At 44.5% G+C, this 20,896-nt stretch overlaps 1 protein-coding gene across 2 annotated transcripts in view; it reads left to right on the top strand.

The window, feature by feature from the left end:
* Positions 1-17,736, top strand: part of Copa (COPI coat complex subunit alpha) — a 48,849-nt gene extending 31,113 nt beyond the window's left edge. The window contains exons 14-33 of one of the 2 annotated variants that reach the window (XM_051147919.1): positions 1,337-1,419; positions 3,294-3,433; positions 3,991-4,076; positions 4,153-4,318; positions 5,173-5,335; positions 5,434-5,580; positions 6,171-6,360; positions 6,480-6,575; positions 9,947-10,035; positions 10,218-10,341; positions 13,002-13,091; positions 13,225-13,334; positions 13,902-13,979; positions 14,139-14,207; positions 14,735-14,871; positions 15,139-15,325; positions 15,407-15,517; positions 15,775-15,936; positions 17,129-17,323; positions 17,625-17,736. In XM_051147919.1, coding sequence (XP_051003876.1) covers positions 1,337-1,419; positions 3,294-3,433; positions 3,991-4,076; positions 4,153-4,318; positions 5,173-5,335; positions 5,434-5,580; positions 6,171-6,360; positions 6,480-6,575; positions 9,947-10,035; positions 10,218-10,341; positions 13,002-13,091; positions 13,225-13,334; positions 13,902-13,979; positions 14,139-14,207; positions 14,735-14,871; positions 15,139-15,325; positions 15,407-15,517; positions 15,775-15,936; positions 17,129-17,323; positions 17,625-17,684 — 2,483 coding nt within the window. In that variant the 3' untranslated portion in view covers positions 17,685-17,736. The remainder of the gene's footprint in view (positions 1-1,336; positions 1,420-3,293; positions 3,434-3,990; positions 4,077-4,152; positions 4,319-5,172; positions 5,336-5,433; positions 5,581-6,170; positions 6,361-6,479; positions 6,576-9,946; positions 10,036-10,217; positions 10,342-13,001; positions 13,092-13,224; positions 13,335-13,901; positions 13,980-14,138; positions 14,208-14,734; positions 14,872-15,138; positions 15,326-15,406; positions 15,518-15,774; positions 15,937-17,128; positions 17,324-17,624) is intronic. The other variant, XM_051147920.1, reaches the window with a different exon arrangement.
* Positions 17,737-20,896: the final 3,160 nt, after the last annotated feature.

Here is a 20,896-nt window from a genome sequence, read left to right on the forward strand (position 1 = left end):
TGCTCTTTTCAGTGCAGTTCTTCTGGGTGGATTTACAGGCCTTACCCAGTCTGAAGTTTATTCCACAGGCCCTCTCTTTTACTAGTACATTTTGGTATTTTATACCCTCCAAAATTCTGAGAAATATTTTGTTAGCTGTGTTCCTTTTGTGAGAGCCAACAGGTCATTATTATTGTAATACTCTTGTTTGTTTTTTGCAGGAATATGTATTGTATGAGACAGAGTCTCACTGTATAACCCAGATTAGCCTAGAACCCATGGTTCTTCTTCATACAGGAATTACACAGTATGCCAGCTCATTTTACCCTTTTACATGTGCTTAGAGTGAGATGATGAGAGAATCAGGACACCTGTGTATATTGGGGATCCGTAAAGCAAAGTCTTCCTCACAAATTAGTCAGTTAAGCTTTCCTAACTGATTTGGTGCCTCCCACCTCACCTTAGTAGTTGTTGTGGTGGTAGTGGTGGTTCCATATCTGTTAACAGTTAATAAAACTTGTGTTTACCATCCTCTGGCAAGGATAATAATTAAAAGGTGTGGTCCAGTGGTGGGCACCAGAGAGGAGAAAGCAGCAGCTGGAGTAGTATGTGTTGTGGTAAAATTGTGTTTTGTAAATTCTTTGGCACTTGAGGTACCAGAGACGTACCTCTGCTACCTCTGCAAGGCTGGCCAGTATGTTCTGTTTTCCACGGCTGTAACAGATAGGACTGTTTCAATATAGTCTTTACAGGTTTCTCAGAGAGTGTTCATTTCAACATTCTAATCAGCTGCAAACTGAGGAACACTTTATAGCTCTCCTCAGGGTGATAATGGTGAATTGACATTCACAGAGCAACAGCTTGATGCTGCATTGCCCAGCACGCCTGTCAAGATTTAGCTGGAAGTACTGTGCCCCTCCCTGCCGGAATCTGAGGCCTGCATTAGCATGTCAAAAGCAGCGGAGCAGCTGTGGCCTGGGGTGGGGTTCTGTCACTTCTCCAGCCTGTGTGGATAGGAGGTCCCAGACTTTGACAAGCTGCTTGCTGTGCCTCCACTTGGCTGGGAAGGCCCTGCTCGTTAGCTTGATGGAGTATGCTGTCTCCTAAGATGGGCAGCAATTCTGCCAGTATGTGGTGCTGGCTGAAATGCAGCCACTTGGCCTAGAGATAAGAGGCTTGGCAGGGCTGGAGGCTGGAGTTTGGTGGGGAAAAGTCACTGACAATAGCCTGAGGTTATGGCTGAATTAGTTAGGAAGCAGCTGAGTTGGCGAAGCCAAAATGGCAGCTCATGGCACCTGACTCTGTCACCTGCTAGTGGCTCACCACATGCTCCCACACTTTGGTTTTGTCTCCTCAGCCCCTGAAGGGAAACGATCCTCAGGACTGACAGCGGTTTGGGTTGCTCGGAACCGGTTTGCTGTCCTAGATCGCATGCATTCGGTAAGTTAATATTAAAAGTGGAAGCCGGGCATGTGCACGCCTTTAATCCCAGCACTTGGCAGAGGTAGGTGGATCCCTGTGAGTTCAAGGCCAGCCTGGTCTACAAAGCAGGTCCAGGACAGCCAAGATAGCAGAGAGAAACCCTGCCTCTAAAAACCAAAAAAAAAAAAAAAAAAAAAAAAAAACCAACCAAAAAACAAACAAACAAAAAAAAGACTAAAAGTGGAAAGCAATGTAGGGAGTAGAGTAGCAGTGGCCCATATACTGCATGGTAAAGAGCTGTCTCCAGAGCAGGGTGATCCTGGGTACTAGGGCTCTAGTCCTAGCCCCACACTAATCCCTTGGGAAGGAAAAGTTGGTTTGATTGGGTTGATGTTACTGGGCCTCTGGGCTTTTGAATTTGGAGAGGCTAAAGCCATGAGATTTTAAGTATATGGTTTAGATGAGTGGGAGGTTGTCCCACTCCCCCAACAGGTACTAAATGTAATAGATTTAGAGCCAGGTATGGTGGCATATACCTTTATTCCCAGCACTTGGAGGCTGAGGCAGGTGGGTTTCTTTGAGTTTGTGGCCAGCCTGTTCTGCAGAATGAGTTCCAGGACTGCCAGGGCTACCTAGAGAAACCCTCTCTCAAAATATATAAACGTGTGCATGAATGCGTGACTAAAATGTAACTGGCCCAGCACAGGATAAACAAAGGTCTTCCAATAAAATACTCAACAAAAGCTTAAGCCCTAGCTAATTTCTTTTAGTTGACTAAGAAACTGATTAAGGAGCCGGGTGTGGTGGCGCACGCCTTTAATCCCAGCACTCGAGAGGCAGAGGCAGGTGGATCGCTGTGAGTTCGAGGCCAGTCTGATCTACAAAGTGAGTCCAGGACAGTCAAGGCTACACAGAGAAACCCTGTCTCAAAAAACCAAAAAAAAAAAAAAAAAAAAAAAAAAAAGAAACTGATTAAGGTAACTATTTTTGTTGTTGTTATTGTTTGCTTGTTTTTAAGTATTGGGATTGAATTTAGGGCCCTGTTCATACAAGGTAAGGGTTCTGCCATTGAACTATATGCCCAGCTTTCGTTTTAACCTTTTTGCTTGCTTGTTGTATGATTTTAGGATCTTACTGAGAGCAGCGAGGCTCTGTCTAAACTAGGACTGCCTTACTCTGCAGCCAGACAGAGCTTGAATCCCAACCCTACCTCAGCCTCCCAAGTGCCTTGAGAGTGCAGGCTGCACCAGAGGCCCAGCCTCTTAGGATTTCTTTTATTTTCATTTTATGGGAATTGGTGTTTTGCCTGTATGCATCTGTGTGTGAGGGTGTCAGATTCCCTGAAGCGGGAATTATAGACAGTTGCCATGTGGGTTCCTGGCATTGAACCTGGGTTCTCTGGAAGAATAGCCAGTGCTCTTAACCATTGAGCTGCCTCTCCAGCCCGTTTTCTTTTTCTTTTTAAAGAGAGGAATTAGAAGCCAATGAAATGCCTCAGTGGGTAAGAACCCTTGCCAAGGTAGATGACCTAAATTAGTCCCTGAGACCTATATGTAGAAGGAGAGAACTGACTTATTTGATTTGTCCTCTGACCCCTACACATAGGCACAATGATGCATGTGTACCCACACTTTCGTGCATACATGCCCACACGGGCACGCGCATGCGCAGATGAATGAATGAATGAATGGGTGAGTAAATACATATATTGAGAGAACTGATGAGGGAAGAAGAGAGGAAAGTCAGAGGTTAATGATAAGGTCCTGGAGAGAATCTTGGATTGACCAACTTGATGTATAAATGACTTGGGCAGGGGGAAGAGTTCTTTATTAAAGGAACAATCGCCACGGGACATCATTAGCTTCTTGTAACTCCACCTGTACTCATTTCAGCTTCTGATAAAGAATCTAAAGAACGAGATCACCAAAAAAATCCAAGTGCCCAACTGTGAGGAGATCTTCTATGCTGGCACAGGCAGCCTCCTGCTTCGGGATGCAGATTCCATCACGCTCTTTGACGTCCAGCAGAAGCGGTAACATGGCAGGCGCCCCTGACAGACTGAGATGAGGGAGAGTGGAAGTCTTTAATAGGAGCCTGTTTTGTAAGCTTGCTACATGGCCTAGCTGTTTCTTGTACTCTTAACTCCTAGACTGTTTGCTGTCCTTTTTCTCTTTTCATGGCCATCCTACCACCATATGCACACATTCCGGCAGTATAGCGTGGTGCTGTGTATTTAGGTATTTTTATAGTACATACCTGAACAAAGAATGCTTTGAGGTCTTGGAGTGAGAAGAACATAAAGTTGAATAGCACTGCTGCTGTTCTTAAAGAACTTAGTAAGTCTAGTGGTGAAAATGATAGATGTAAATGCCTAATGATAGGAGGTAATTGGAGGCAACAAATGAGGAAGGGGGCAGTGCAGAGTGTGAGCCAAAACATTTAGCTCATTGGCCCACAGTATAGGCAATGTTTCCTTGGCGTTACATGAGAAGTTGAGCTTTACATTAAATAAAGATGAAAAGACATAGGTCATAGCTTAAGACAAGGAAATTAGGCCCACTCATGATTACCTTTCTCTTGCTATCCCAGGACTCTAGCATCAGTGAAGATTTCCAAGGTGAAATACGTTATCTGGTCAGCAGATATGTCTCACGTAGCACTACTGGCCAAACATGGTAAGGCTTCATTATATCCACTGTCTTAGAGCCCACGCCCTTCCTGCCAGTTGACTGCGCTCACCCTGTCCAGCAGAGCACTCATCCCCTTTGCCTCTTACAGCCATTGTGATCTGTAACCGCAAGCTGGATGCTCTATGTAACATTCATGAGAACATTCGAGTCAAGAGTGGGGCCTGGGATGAAAGTGGGGTGTTTATCTATACCACAAGCAACCACATCAAATATGCTGTCACCACTGGGTAAGTGAACCATCTGGGACAGAGTGGGAGAAAGTGGCTTCATGCAATCACTGTGCTAGCAACGGGGATATAACTGCAGTTCCCTGTTAACATTCTCCATGAAAAAGCTAACAGTGCACATATGTACTCAAGGTGTATATGCGTGTGTTGCATGCATGTACGCGTGTACTCAGTGGGTAGTGACAGTTTCTTTGATGCCAGACAACCTGAGTTCAATCCCCAGATTCCTCAAAGTGGCAGGAGAGAACCAGGTCCTAGAGCTGCCCTCCAACCCCCACACACCTGCACTGTGTACACACAAACACATGCACATAAAAGAAAAATGTTCAAAACTTAGGGGAAAACTTCTAAAGGACTGGGGAAGGACCAGTGAAATAGCTCACCAGGTTTAAAAAAAATATGCTTTATATGTGAGCCTGGCAATCTGAACTTGACCCCTAGAACACCTGTATAGGTGGAAGGAGAGAACTGACTCCACAGAGCCGTCCTCTGACTTCCACACATGCCTTGCAGCATGCATTTATGCACACACATACATAATAATGACTTTATTTTTGAAGGGAGGCTAGTCATTGGTGGTGTGCTTTCCTAGTATGCCCAAAGCTCTTGGTTCAATCCCTCATACTGTAAAAAGTTCGTAGCATCTATTCTGTCATAGAAAATAATAAATTTTTAAAAACTTAAAAAAAAAGAAAATAATAAAATCAATTTGAAACACTTCCTGTCTGTACCATTGTTTAAGTAGCACTTGATGAAAGGGTAACAAGAAAACACTGTCCTAACTTTTGTTCATTGTTTACAAGCTGGATTTCCTCTCACTTCTGAAAATTGTGCCTTTCATCCCCTCTTCCTAGGGACCATGGGATCATCCGCACTCTGGACTTACCCATTTATGTCACGAGAGTGAGGGGCAACAATGTGTACTGCCTAGACAGGGAGTGCCGTCCTCGGGTACTCACCATCGATCCCACCGAGTTCAAGTTCAAACTGGCCCTGATCAACAGAAAGTATGATGAGGTATGAAGCAGGGAAACCTAGCAAAGTGTTAAAAGAGGCAGTGTTCCTTTTTCCTTATGAGTAATCTCTGTTCCTTGCCTACCAAACTGAATGTCTAGGTCCTCCACATGGTGAGGAACGCCAAACTAGTAGGCCAGTCAATCATTGCTTATCTCCAGAAGAAGGGTTACCCTGAAGTGGCGCTGCACTTTGTAAAAGATGAGAAAACTCGCTTCAGCCTGGCTCTGGAGTGCGGGAACATTGAGGTGAGAGGGACCTAGTAAGTCTTAGAGGCTGGACTCCGGAAGGCCTTAGCCGGGCTTCATCTTAGCCGGCGTGGAATTCAGGATTTTAGTTAAATTAAAGCCATTTTCCTGTTGCTGTTGCTGTTTCTGCTTCTTCCTGTCTCTTCTGCCCAGTGTTTTCACTCCTTACCATCTCAAACTGAATTTAAGAATTTCTAGGATAAAAGCTAGATAGCAGGAAGTCCAAAGAATCTGCTTATTTTCCTTGACACTTGATCTTGCTGGATGAATTACTTAGGATATGCCCAGAGAGCACAGACATTGTTTCAAGGAAGAAAGGGCTTAGGAAGCCTGCTTTTCCAGTTCTGCATTTTATTCCTTCTTTTATTACTTCCTCTGCTTTTCCCTAAAAGCCCCTGTGCACAGAGCACTATGCTGTGACTCTCTTTATGATTCAAATCACGTTTGTAAGTAGAATTCTCCATAGAGTGAAGATCATGATTGCAAGTATAGAGAATTCCTTGGGAAATTTTAGAGGCAAATGCTTTGATAGAGCCCCTGGTTTTGCATCATAGTGCCCACACTAAACACTGACCGTGGGAACTCTTTAGATTGCCCTAGAAGCAGCCAAAGCCCTGGATGACAAGAACTGCTGGGAGAAGCTGGGGGAAGTGGCCCTGCTGCAGGGCAATCACCAGATTGTAGAAATGTGCTATCAGCGCACCAAAAACTTTGACAAGCTGTCCTTCCTGTACCTTATTACTGGCAACTTGGAGAAACTTCGCAAGATGATGAAGATTGGTGAGTTCACCAAAACTAAGGTTGGGAAGTGCGGGCCTTGTGGGGAAGGAGGAAGAGAAATAGAGGAGAGAAAGCTTTAGAGAGAAGGCTTAAGTTGGTTTCTCATTGACTTGATGCAGCTGAGATCCGGAAGGACATGAGTGGCCATTATCAGAATGCCCTCTACCTGGGTGATGTGTCGGAGAGAGTGCGAATCCTGAAGAACTGTGGCCAGAGTAAGTATCTAGCCAGGACTCACCAGCTCCCTTGAGGCCTGTGGAAGGAGCTTCTGGGAATTGCCCTTTATTGTAGTGTGTGTGTGTGTGTGTGTGTGTGTGTGTGTTTATATTACACTTAAAATTTTTCTCTAAACCAAATGGTAAAGCCAGAGGAAGGAATCTTGGTGCTTCTTGAACTTCTGCTGTAGAGTTTGCACTCAGTTTACAAGACTTGACTCATGGTTGCCGTTTGTTTGTTGATGTCTCACTATATACCAAACGCTATACTAGAGTTCAAGGTCCATTAAGGAACAAGCTCTAGGCATGGTGAATCACATCTTATCCTAGCACTCAGGAAACAGGCAAGAAGATTTCCCTAAGTTTGAGGCCAGCCTAGGTTACAGATTAGGACTCTTGTCTCAAAAAACAAAGTGCTAGAGAGATGCGTCAGCTGTTAAGAGCACGTTTTGCTGTTGCTGAGGACCTAGGTCTGGTTCCCAGCCACCCAAATGAGGGCTCACAACTATACTCAACTCTAGTTCCAGGGGACCCACTGCCATGTTCTGACTCTTTGTTTTGTTTTGTTTTGTTTTTTGAGACAGGGTTTCTCTGTATAGCCTTGGCCATCCTGGACTCACTTTGTAGACCAGGCTGGCCTCAAAGTCACAGCAATCCACCTCCTTCTTCTTCTGACTCTTAATGGGCACCAAGCATGCACATGATGTCCACATATACATGCAGGCAAAACACTCATACATAAAATAAAATGAGGGGGCTTGAGAGATGGCTCAGAGGTTAAGAGCCCTGGCAGCTCTTCCAGAGGTCCTGAGTTCAATTCCCAACAGCCACATGTTGGCTCACAACCATCTATAATGAGATCTGGTGCCCTCTTCTGGCGGGCAAGCAGAACATTGTATACATAATTTTTTAAAAAATAAAAATAAAAAAGAATAACTCTAGTCAAAAATTATAAATGCGAGATGTAGATGTAGGCTGTGATGGAGAGGAGTCAAGCATAAATCCAAGGTGGTTGTTAGCACTGATGATAGTGCTTAAAGAAAAGTAACTGGGGGGCTGGAAAGATGAGTTAGCTTTAAGAGCAGTGGCTGCTCTTCCAGAGGACCCAGGTTCAATTCCCCAGCACCCGCATGACAGCTCACAACTGTCTGTAACTTCTGTTCCAGGGAACCCAATACCCTCACTCAGACATACATACAGCCGAAATACCAATGTACATAAAATAAAAATAAATTTAAAAAGAGAAGTAACTATTAATTATAAACTAAATTCTTTATACAAAATTATCATCTAAGAACTGGATGTTGTGGTTCTTGCCTTTAATCCAAGCACTCGAGAGATAGAGGCAGGTGGATCTCTGAGTTTGAGGCCAGCCTGATCTACAGGAGTTCCATGTCAGCCACGGCTACACAGAAAAACTTCTCAAAAATTGTTTTAAAATAAGAAAAAGCCTCATGGTGGTGACATATGTCTAACATGCCCTCCTCCCCCCCAAAAAAAATTGCCTTAAAACTTAGCATAGGTTAAATATTCCTAAATGAAATCCAACATTTGAGATGCTCCAAAATCCAAACAATATGTAGCCCTGGCTGCTCTGGAACTCACTAGCTAAAATCCAACTTCTCCAATGGTAATACAATGCTCTGAATTTCTGAATTTAAATTTCAATTTTTTTCAAGAATTTTATTATACTTACTTGTTTATTGGGTGGGTAGGTATGACCCTGTCACTCTGCACTGGGTGTGTTGGGGTGGGGATGAGTTAAAGGAGGACTTGGGGAGTTGGTTCTCCTTTCACTTACTGTATTTCTGGGATAGGACTCAGACTGCCAGACTTGGTGGTGAGAGCCCTTACCTATTGAGCCGTCTTGAGGGTCCAGATTGCCTATTTCCAGATGAGGTAATATAACACTTTAGCTATAAGTGGCAAAACATGTTTTGACAATGAACTCAGATGTTTAAATAAGAATAGAATCAAGTGTCACTGTCATCAAGCACAACAAACAGGTTTCTTTTTAGCAGATTTTTTTGTTTTTTGTTTTTTGAGATAACCTTGGCTATCCTGGACTCACTTTGTAGACCAGGGTAGCCTAGAACTCACACAGTCCGCCTGCCTCTGCCTTTTTTATTTTCTTAATTTTAATTTATTATAATTTATTCAGATTACATCCCAAATGTTATCCCCTCCCTTGTATCTTCCCGTTCCCATGCTTCTTTCCTCTTCTACCCTATTCCCCTACCCTAGACCTCTGACAGAAGGGGACCTCCTCCCCCACCATGTGACCACAGCCTATCAAGTCTTGTCTGGGTAGCCTGAAGATATTTGTTTTAAGACATGGTCTCATTTTGAAGCTGTGGCTAGCCAGGAACCCACTGGAGAAACCAGATTTTCTTAATTCCCCCTTGGCCTTTTCGTCTAGCTCCTCAAGTTTCTTCTTTGTGTGTATTTGAAAACCTTACCTATTCATCCATCTTGTTGGCATACTTCTTGGGCTGTGTCAGAGGCTTATTGTTACATTTGTGGTGTGTATTTCTCCTTCCATGTTATATATTAAAGCAACTAAGGGAATGAACTCTTTAACAGGTTGTCCTCTGACCTCATCATGTGTTTTGTGAGAATCACATACAAACATGCACACACAATAAACATAGAAAAAGTTTAATAAATAAAACAAATACCCCCTTGCATTTAGAATATGATTAATTGTATCTACTAAAGCTGCATTCAAAGTGTTGCTCAAGACGACAGACATACAGAGACTCAACGGGAGAGGAATGCATTTCCACACTCACTTGTATGGCTGTGGGCATCCTTGGTCTTTGCTCACCTTTCTTTTAGAGATAGCATCATCTTGCCATATTTACCTCCTCAGAACAGGTTTAAAAAAAGATGACACTGAAAATACAGTCCACATGCTGGGTGTGGTGGCACGTGCCTTTAATCCCAGCATTCGGGGGGCAGAGGCAGGAGGATCACTGTGAGTTTCAGGACAGCCTGGTCTACAGAGTGACTTCCAAGACAGCCAAGGCTACACAGTGAACCGTGTCGGGGGGAAGAGGGGTAGAAGAAAAGAAAACGCAGTCCGCAGTAACTGTAAGCTAACCTCCCTCCAGTGTGACCACATTTCATCACCTCTGACGTTCTCTCCATTGGCAGCTGCTTAACAACTTGTATAACTTGAGCTTACATGTATGGTTGGCTATTGTGCAAGCATTTGAGTACTAGGAGATAAGGGTCAGCCTTCCCTCAGGAGTCTACCAAATACCAAAATGACATTCTCTTGGCAATGTACCTATACACAAAGCCCGTTTTTTTTTTGTTTGTTTGTTTGTTTGTTTTTGTTTTTTTGTTTTGTTTGTTTTTTTCTATAGAGTCCCTGGCCTATCTCACAGCGGCTACACATGGCTTAGATGAAGAAGCTGAGAGTCTGAAGGAAACATTTGACCCTGAGAAGGAGACAGTGAGTATTTACACAAGTGCCTCTCATAGCGGGATTCATTCTCATCTTGGGATAATTTAAAATATAAAATTTACTATGCCACCTAATTATAGAGAGGGGCTTAGAGATAAGTCGAGAAGCAGAGCATAGCCTTTTCTGTGTGACTCTTGAGAGCTATTCATCTTTATTATTCCACCTCTCAGATCCCAGACATTGATCCTAATGCCAAACTGCTGCAGCCACCTGCTCCTATCATGCCGCTGGATACCAACTGGCCCTTGTTGACTGTGTCCAAAGGGTTCTTTGAAGGCTCCATTGCCAGCAAGGGTAGGTGCCCATTTCTCCAATAGCACTTTTTAAATGTGTTTTAGAGAGAATTATCCTGAGTGAGTCTGAGTATGTCTCAGTTACTAGATCATTTTCCTAACACGTACAGAACTACGGATTCCATCCCTAGCATTAGGCACATAACTGACATGTGCCTATAGTACCAGCTACAGACATGGAGGTAAGAGAAACAAAAATTCAAGGTTTTTCTTGGCCACATAGTTCAGGACAGCCTGGACTTACATGCGACCATGTCTTAAAAACAAACAAAAAAGGGGCTGGAAAAATGGCTCAGTGATTAAGAGCACTGGCTGCTCTTCCAGAGGAGCCAGGTTCAGTTCCCAGCACCTTCATGGCAGTTCACAGCTGTCTGTAATTCCAGTTCTAGGGGATCTGACACCCTCACCCATGGAGGCAGAACACCAAAGTACATTTTAAAAAAACAAAACAAAACAAAAAAACCTAGCAGGGTAGTACATGCCTTTATTCTCAGCACTGAGGAGGCAGAGGCCGACAGGTCTCTGTTAGTTCCTGGGCAGACAGATCTCTGTGAGTTCCTGGATAGCCTGGTCTACAAAGTGAGTTCCAGGATAGCCAAGGCTACACAAAGAACCTTATCTTGAAAAACAAAAGCGAAAGGAAAAAAAAATCTTAGAAATGGTTAGAAAGTATCACTAAGCGTTTCATCTGTTCTTTTTTCTATGTGAAGTTTGACAGGGGATTGAGATGCTAGCCAGGGCTGGGATGTAGTCTCACAAACTGAGGAAAACTTTTGAAACCCTTAAAGAGAATTTAACCCAGATGTGGCACATACCTGTAATCTCAGCAGTTAAGAAGTAGACGTAGGAGGAACAAGAGTTCAAAGCCATCACAGAGAGTACAGAGCTAGTTTAAGGTTAGGCTGGCCCACGAAGTGGGTGCTTGTGTTGCCACCAGCATCTGTAAACACTTTGCTGAGTTTCTCTAGTTCACCATACTTGGAGTTATCCCCTCTTAGTGTCTCCTGTTCATCATGTGCTAGAGGTGTATTTGTGGACAACCATTGCTCACTGCCACTTGTGCCTCCTGTTTGGACATTTTCACCAGTTCACCTCTATGTAAGAGCCTAAGCAGAGGGGCTGGAGAGATGGCTCAGAGGTTAAGAGGACTGACTGCTCTTTCAGAGGTCCTGAGTTCAATTCCCAGTAACCACATGGTGGCTCATAGCCATCTATTATAATGAGATCTGGTACCCTCTTCTGGCCTGCAGATATACATGCAGGCAGAGCACTGTATCCATAATAATAAATAAATAAATCTTTTTTAAAAAGAGCCTAAGCAAAGCCAGGTATAGTGCACACACTTTTAAGCCCAACACTTGGAACACAAAGGCAGGAGGATCGATGTGACCTCAAGGCCAGCCTGGTCTACAAAGTGAGTCCAGGACAGCCAGGGCTACACAGAAAAACCCTGTCTCGAAAAACCAAAAACAAGCCAAAAAAGCCTAAGTAGATTTCAGGCATTTTGTGTCTGGCCTTACTCTTTCCTCAGCCTCCTGGACCCACCCATGCCCTCATTCTCTGCATAGACTGTAGTAATGGTGACTATTGAAGATGTCAGGAAGAAGCTGCAAGAGTGGGCAGCCAGAGACAGCCAGCTGTTGGTGAGAGGGAGCTAGTTCTCTCCTGCCTCCACAGGGGCTGAACCCAGGCCTCATGCATACTAGACAAGCTCTCTCACACCGAACCATAGCTGCTGCCACACCCAGCCCCCTGCAAAAAAAAAACCACAAAAAACAAACAAACAAACAAAACCAAACTCTGCTGATTATCTTCTATTCTCTGTGGAACCTTTTGCAAGTTAGCATAACATATATATATGACAAAAACAATAACTCAAAATATATGGTCAGGAACTTTTTGAGATGGCTCAGTCAGTAAAGTGCTGCCATGTATGAATGAAGGCCTGAGTTTGGATCCCAAAACTGGAAGTGTAGTCACTCACACATTAAAAAATAGAATAAAATAAAATAAAGAAAAAATATAGCCGAGTGTGGTAGCACACACCTTTAATCCCAGCACTCGGGAGGCAGAGGCAGGTCAATCTCTGTGAGTTCAAGGCCAACCTGGTCTACAAAGTGAGTCCAGGACAGTAAAGGCTACACAGAAAAACCTTAGCTTGAAACCGCCGCCCCACCCCCCACCCTGCCCCCACAAAAAAAAAAAAAAAAAAAAAAAAAGAAAGAAAGAAAGAAAGAAAGGAAAAAAAAAAAAAAGAAAAAAAATATATATGCATGGACAAAGCAAAACAGGTCAAAACCTCGGCAATTATTTTTGTCTTTTTTTTTTTTTTTTTTTTTTTTTTGAGATTTAACTACACAATAAAACATTTCCGAGGCAGGGTTTCTCTTGTAGTCCTGGCTGTCCTGGGCTCGGTTTGTACACCAGACTGGCCTCGAACTTAACAGAGATCCACCTGTCTCTGCCTTTCAAGTGCTGGAATTAAAGGCGTGTGCCACCGTGACCGGCTTCCAGTTTTCTAATCTACCAGTTAGCAGCACATAGTTCTGAGGTCACAGCCCTGAGCAGCTGCTTTTGAGAGCATGCCCCTTGTCTGTAGAGGAGGGTACACTTGAGACTTGGCAGATTCTAACTAGCTCTCTTCTGTCCCTCCCTTGGTAGGGAAGGGAGGAGCATTGGCTGCCGACATTGACATTGACACTGTTGGTACTGAAGGCTGGGGAGAGGATGCGGAACTGCAGCTCGATGAAGGTAAGGATGCTGCTTTAGGATAGAAATAATCTGTGGAACAATCTATGAGCAGCTCATAGAGCCAGTAGGGTCCTAATATTTCAACATAGGAGCTACCACCCAAGTCTAGTTTGCTCCTGGATTTTCATTACAGATGGGTTTGTAGAAGCTCCAGAAGGTTTGGGAGAGGATGCTCTTGGCAAGGGACAAGAAGAAGGAGGTGGCTGGGATGTAGAGGAAGATTTGGAGCTCCCACCTGAGCTGGTATGTGAACTTCCTGCTCTGGAGCATCTCTCCTTGTCACCCTGTAAGAACTAGTGGGGGTGATCTTCCTCCCTCCCTCTTTCCTACCCTCTCTCCTTCCCTCCCTCTCTCGTTTGTGTCTATTCTGAAGCTCCACAAAGGATGCTCCTAATCTGATTCATATCTCCCATTTGAAGGAGTAGAGCCCAAGTTTGTTGCCTTGTTCCATTCTTAGGGAGCATAGGAGAAGAGATGTATAGCTTCCCTCTAATATGACATTTGTCTTTTCATTTGAAGGGGGAGGTGTTTAATATTTGAATTGCAGCTTTTGGTATGTCACCTCCCTTCTTGATCTAAGCATCTAAATGTGTGTCTTGAATTCATCAGAACACAGTATCTGGACCTAGCTCAGTTGATAGGGTGTTTGCCTAGCGTGTACAAAGCCCTTAGTTTGGCCACACAATACATAAATCAGGCATGGTGCCGTAAGACTGTGCTCCTATAGAGGCGGGAAGATTCAGTCCTTCCTACATAGGGAGTCAGACTCTGTTTAAACCAATAAATAAAGCCTTATTTTCTTTCTTTTAGGACGTACCCTCTGGGGTAACTGGTGGTGCTGAAGATGGGTTCTTTGTGCCCCCAACCAAGGGAACAAGCCCAACTCAGGTAAGCAGGCAAACCCAACTACACAGGGATGAGTGCTTCTGCGCTGGCTAACGTTTGATTGCTCTGTAAAAAGTATTGGCTGATTTTATCAGATATGGAGAAGAATTGGAAAGAGATAGGAAGTTTTTCATTTGGCTTAGGTGTTTTGTTTCTTCCTAGATATGGTGCAATAACTCCCAGCTTCCAGTTGATCACATCTTGGCAGGTTCTTTCGAAACAGCCATGCGGGTAAGTCTTCTTTAAAAACCTTGGCCCTTCTTCTTGCGTGTCTATTCCACAGTCCCAGGGTGAATGGTGGACTCATCTTTTAACCACATGAAAATGATCTGGCCCCCAGGGCCAAGGTATGTGCTTCATGGCAGTTGTTGGCCTCGCTAAAGGAATTTGCTTCCTGGAGCCCTCTTATCTGCTCTCCCCATGGTCTGTAGTCATGCTTGCCAATAAGCCATATCCGCTGCGTTATAGCCTGCTTTCTGGCTTACATTCGTAAAATCTGCACCTCTTCCTGAGTAGCTGTGTATTATGACAGTAACTAGATGTTATGATGATAGTAACAACTGCAACAACCATCAGCATTTATTACCACTCTGTTGATTATTCTAAAATACTCTATATAGATGTTTAAAAGATCCTATAATTGACTGTATTTTAGTAGTGAGAAAGCAGTACAAAGAAGTAAAATACCTTGCCCGAGTCTGATTTAATTTTTCGTTGGTAGAAAACAAATCCTATGTTTCTTTTTGCTTGTGTTCTAGCTTCTCCATGACCAGGTGGGAGTTATCCAGTTTGGCCCCTATAAGCAGCTGTTCCTGCAGACATACGCTCGAGGCCGCACCACCTACCAGGCACTGCCCTGCTTGCCCTCCATGTACAGTTACCCTAACCGTAACTGGTAGGTACCCTTGCTCCTTGCTGCCTGTTCCAAATTGGAGTAGATACTTCAGATGGGAGCCACAGTGACATGGAATTGCCCCAGAGCTAAGGTTTCCAGGAGAAGACCTCTGTGGCTTGTTTCTTTGGGGTTTGGTTTACACCAGTTGCCATCCTATTCCCAGCTCCTTTCACAATAGGGTGTGGGTGATTGTCTTAGCTAGAAGCAGAGCATAAGTCTTAGGTTGCTATTGGCTATCCCGTTTTCTTCATAATTTACCCTTTCCAGGAAGGACGCAGGGCTAAAGAACGGTGTACCAGCTGTGGGCCTAAAGCTTAATGACCTGATCCAACGATTGCAGCTGTGCTACCAGCTCACCACAGTTGGCAAGTTTGAGGAAGCTGTGGAAAAATTCCGTTCCATCCTACTCAGTGTGCCTCTTCTTGTTGTGGACAATAAACAGGAGATTGCAGAGGTAGGAGTCTAGCCACTTACTTGATCCTCGGCACGTCCATATTCATGTCTGTGTCATAACTGTCTTCTGCAACTTCTTCAGGCCCAGCAGCTCATCACTATTTGCCGAGAATACATTGTGGGTTTGTGCATGGAGATAGAGAGGAAGAAGCTACCTAAGGAGACTCTAGACCAACAGAAGCGCATCTGTGAGGTAAGATGTGTGAGGCCAGCTCTGCAGAGGCACCGTTCCCGTAACCCTCAATTACATCTAAATGGTTTGGTTTGGAACTTTCTTGGCTTTGAGGAGGAAGAGAAATTAGAGGAATTGAGGAATAAAACTCATTCCTCAGATCAGGAGTTCATATATTTTAACTAATTTGTCTCACAGCCAATCGTGTGGGCGTTATATTGTTTTGTCTTTTATGTTTCTGAACATTAGCCTGCTCTGTGTCCCTTTCTGTCCACTAGATGGCAGCCTATTTCACACACTCAAACCTGCAGCCTGTGCATATGATCCTGGTACTGCGGACAGCCCTCAACCTTTTCTTCAAGCTCAAGAACTTCAAGACAGCTGCAGCCTTTGCCCGGCGCCTGCTGGAACTTGGGCCCAAGCCTGAAGTGGCCCAACAGGTATAGAGGATTCCATCAGTGATTTTAGGAAACCCAGGCCTTAAGTGAAAGGAGCAGAAGCTCAGTGTCATTGTCCCTCAAACAAGACAGTGTACCAGCATCCAAACCTCAAAAAGCCGCGGAGTGCTGCCATCTGGTCACTTACTGACCTTTGGCTTCTTTTCCCCTTGATACCAGAGTACCAATTTATTCAGACATGGCATTGAGTAAGTGGCACTCTCACATACTTTATACAGCTATTTAAATGGAGTGGATCCCACAGTTAACCATGTTGTAGTAGTGAGAAAATAATACCTTGCCCAAGTTTGATTTTTTTTTGTTTTTGTTTTTCCTTTCTGTGTAGCCTTGGCTATCCTAAAACTCACTATGTAGATCAGGCTGCCCTTGAACTCACAGAGATTTGCCTGCCTCTGTCTCACAAGTGCTGGGATTAAAAGTGTACACCACCACACACTCAGCTTGATTTAATTTTGGGGGCGGGGGTGGGGGTTGCTGTTTCAAGACAAAAGTTTCTCTGTGTAGCCCTAGTTGTTCTGAAACTCTCTCTGTAAAAAAGGCTAGCCTCAAACTCACAGCGATCCACCTGCCTCTGCCTCACAAGTGCTGGGATTAAAAATGTACACCACCACTGCCTGGCAATGCATCTGTTCTTAAGCTCCAGGTGACCCATCTTGACCTCTTATGCTTTTTATTCATATTCCAGTATATATGCCATCCAAAAACATTCTTCTAGCACAATAGAAACTGTTTCAACTCTTTCTGGGGCCCAACCCTGATAATCAGATCCCCAGATTGGTCAGGACTGTGGTTTTAGAGCAGTGGAGCATGGCTGGGGACAGAGAGAGTTCCCTGTGTATCCCAAACTGGCCCTCACACTCCTGACCCCCTGCGTCTGCCTGCTGAGTTCTTGATGCACCACTACAGCCAGCAGCAATGGCAACTGTAAGTTCTTCATAGGCACCCTGTACAGAGTGTGAGACTTGTCTGCATTCCTGTAGTTTAGCTGCTTTTGTTCTGTTTTTGAGACTGGGTCTTAGTATGTAACTCAGGCTGGCCTGGAATGTGAGATCCTCCTGCTCCTGAGTGCTAGGATTATAGAAATAGACCATTACACAGCAAATAGTTGCATCTTGTATCACAGATTATTTGTGTTGCTTTCTGTCCTCTTAAATAAAATGTTCCTTCTCTCTAGACCAGAAAAATCCTGTCTGCCTGTGAGAAAAACCCCACAGATGCCTGCCAGCTTAATTATGACATGCACAACCCCTTTGACATTTGTGCTGCATCTTACCGGCCCATCTACCGTGGAAAACCCGTGGAGAAGTGTCCACTCAGTGGGGCCTGCTATTCCCCTGAGTTCAAGGGGCAAATCTGCAGGGTCACTACAGTAAGCACTGTCCTCAAGAATGTGTCTAAGGGTGTTGGGGTGGGGATCCAATTACAAAACAAAACAAAACCAAAACAATGTATGTAGGCTGTTGAGGGAAGGGGCAGGAGAAGGAAGCATGGTGGTTGTTCTCTGGCCTGTGTTTGCCCAGCTCCTGAGGCAGCAACACAGGGAAAGCTAGAGCTTTAACCCACTGTTCACTTGTCAGCACCAAGCACCCATCTGAGAGTCTGGGGCATAAGCTTTCTGGGGTTCTCAGTCTTTTTGATCTGTAACTTGATCCTGTTTGCCACTTCTGCAGGTGACAGAGATTGGCAAAGACGTGATTGGCCTGAGGATCAGCCCTCTTCAGTTTCGCTGAGGCCCTCGTGTGCAAGGTTGAGCACACACTGATCCGTCAGTCTCTAGCTGCAACTCTTACCCTGCCCATACAGCTGACTTCAGCTTGTTGATACTGGTTCCCCCTAAAACTTCCTGTCCTTTCTCTTCCATGGCAAATCAGAAGCTTCACACTTGACTTGCCTCCTCCTGAAGACCTCTCTCCTGAAGGTTACTGTGGTTGTGATCATAAATGACTTTGCCTTTCAGCTGGGGTCTTCCAAGGAACGAACGAAAGCTTTGTGCTGCTTATGTGTTTAGCAAATTCTTTCGGTATTTATTCCTCCCTTACGCACCACCTTGCTTCAGTTCCATCTAGAAAGCAGCGAGATGCAATAAATGCCATTTTTCCTCAGCCACATGAAATTCTTAACTATTATGCACTTAATGTCATAAATAGACTCCTTCCTTCTGTGGGCCCAGACACTTCCAGGCTGAGAAGAAGTCATTTGGTTTTGAAAAATATGTACCATTTTTCACTGATTTGTTTCTCTCCTTTCTAACCATTGTTCTTGTATTTTGTGTCTCACACTAAATAAAGTAAAGCTCCCTGGCTTACCACTTACTTCTTGGACTATTACTTTCACATCCCTGCTTAGATTCTTTGCTTCAAAATCATTTTTTAAAATTACTATATGCATTACATATATTTTTAAATTAAGCTGTAAGGAGCTTCTTTTTTTTTTTTTCTCGAGACAGTTTCTCTGTGTAGCCTTGGCTGTCTTAGGCTTGCTTTGTGGACCAGGCTGGCCTTGAACTCACATCTGTCCACCTGCCTCTGCCTCCCTGGTGCTGGGATTAAAGGCGTGTGCCACCATGTCCGGCGACATTGTTTTCTTAAGAAACATGTGAAACAGACCTGCATTGTTGGAGAATGGTAAAAAGAGTTTCTTTTTTTTTTTTTTTACTGCAACATTCTATTCACTGCTAATTACAGCCAATATTTGCCGAGCACCTATTAGTGTCCATCACTATTTTATGTATTTTTGCATAGTTTATTCCCATAGAAGAGAATTAGTATTCAGTAAGTCATATGTTTACACTAAGTACATAATTGTCTTAGCTTCTTTTCCTGTTGCTGTGATAAAACACCCTGACAAAAGCAGCTTAAGGGAGAAAGGGCTTATTTGGCTCACAGTGCCAGGTTACAGTCATCCATTGGTGCAGTGCAGTCAGTGAAGGTGGCGGGAACTTGAAGCAGCTGGTCACATGTCCATAGTCTAGAGCAGAGAGCACTAAGCTTGAGGATTCCTACCAGCACTCAGCTAGAGCTGAGTATGTATGTGTGTGTGCATGCGTGTGTCTGTGTGTGCATGCCTGTGCGTGTGTGTGTCCGTGTGTGCAGGCCTGTGCGTGTGTTGTGTGTGTGTCCGTGTGTGCAGGCCTGTGCGTGTGTTTTGTGTGTGTGTGTGTGTGTGTGTGTGCAGGCCTGTGCGTGTGTTTTGTGTGTGTGTCTGTGTGTGCAGGCCTGTGCGTGTGTTTTGTGTGTGTGTGTCCCTGTGTGCACGCCTATGCGTGTGGTTTTTTTGGTTTGGTTTGGTTTTTCGAGACAGGGTTTCTCTGTGTAGCCTTGGCCATCCTGGACTCACTTTGTAGACCAGGCTGGCCTTGAACTCACCGCGATCCGCCTGCCTCTGCCTCCCGAGTGCTGGGATTAAAGGCGTGCGCCACCACGCCTGGCTTCCTGTGCATGTGTTTTGTGTGCGTGTGTGTGTGTGTGTGTGTGTGTGTGCACACGCGCGCGCTTGGCTGGTCTGAAGCTTGATACGTAGAGCTAGCTAACTGGCCCTGAGCTGACAGGACTCGAGAGAGAAGTCTGCCTCATTTTAGGACCAGTGCAGAGGCTTTTCCTTTAAATGCAGGATCCCAGGCCCGGCAAATGCTGCTGCCCACGGTGGGCAGGTCCTTCCATATCAATTAACAAATAGTCATTCTTCACAGACATTCTTTGAGGTCCTTCTACCAGGTGAATCTAGGTTATGTTGTCAGCAACTGGGTAAATGATACATTTATTATTCCTACGATTTAAAATACGGAATTTCAGGCCCAGCCTTGTGGCTCCTTCTGTTCTAGCACTTATGAGGTGGAAACAGCATCAAGGGTTCAAGACCAGCAAGGCATGGTGGAACATGCCACATGCCTTTAATCCCAGCAGTTGGGAGGCCGAGACAAGTCTCTATGAATTTAAGACCAACCAACCTGGTCATTCACATACTGAATTCTAGGCCAGCCAAGAGCTACACAGTTGTTTAAAAAAAAAAAAAAGTTCCAGACTAGCAGTCAAGAGCATTGCTGCTCAAGCCAGGCATGGTACAAGCCTGTCATCCCAGCACTCAGGGAGGTGGGTGCTCTACCTCCCTCTTCTGGTAGCCACAGGTACTGCATGCACATCGTGCACAGACTACAGAGTCAAAACAATTGAACATAAATTTTTTGTTTTCATTTGATTTGGTTTTTTGAGACAGGGTTGCTCTGTGTAGCCTTGGCTGTCCTGGACTCGTATCCCTGAACAGACCAAGCTGGCCTCTGCCTCCCTGAGTGGTGGGATTACAGGCATGTGTCACCACACCTGGCTCACAATTTTTTTTTTAAGTCCAGGATAACCGCAGCTAGTTCAGGGTCGGTCTAGACTACCCTATCTCAAAAACAGCAGTACAGGCTAGAGTGGTGGCTCTGCAGTTAAGAGCAACTATTGTTCTTCCAGAGGACCTGAGTTCAGTTGCTATCACCCAGGCGAGGTTGCTCACAAGCTCCTGTTAACTCCAGCTCCAGCTCCATTGTTTTCTGTTGGCCTTCATGAGCACCTGCACTTGTGCACAAACCCACATCCAGATGTACATGAACACACAGCTGGAGATGTAGTTCCATTGGTATGTGCAGGGTGCTGGCTTCATTCCCAGCACTGCTACATAGGCCAACACACACCTTTCTCAAAAATAGTAAGAGCAGAAATTGTGTTTAGTGACTGGGTATTGAGCCCATGGTTTTACATGATAAGGACTATCCTAATACTGAGTTATCTATATCCACAGGAAAAAGGATGTACAAAGGACACAGGGTTTCTTTGTGCTTCTTGAAATAGTTTCTCCTACAGCCCAAATTGGCCTTGAACTATGTAGTCAAAGATGACCTTGAAAGTTTATTTCTTAAAATACTTGTTTTATGTATATGAGTGCTCTATCCAAGTACATCTGC

The sequence above is a fragment of the Acomys russatus genome, chromosome 6 (genome assembly GCF_903995435.1).
Source record: "Acomys russatus chromosome 6, mAcoRus1.1, whole genome shotgun sequence".
NCBI lineage: Eukaryota > Metazoa > Chordata > Mammalia > Rodentia > Muridae > Acomys > Acomys russatus.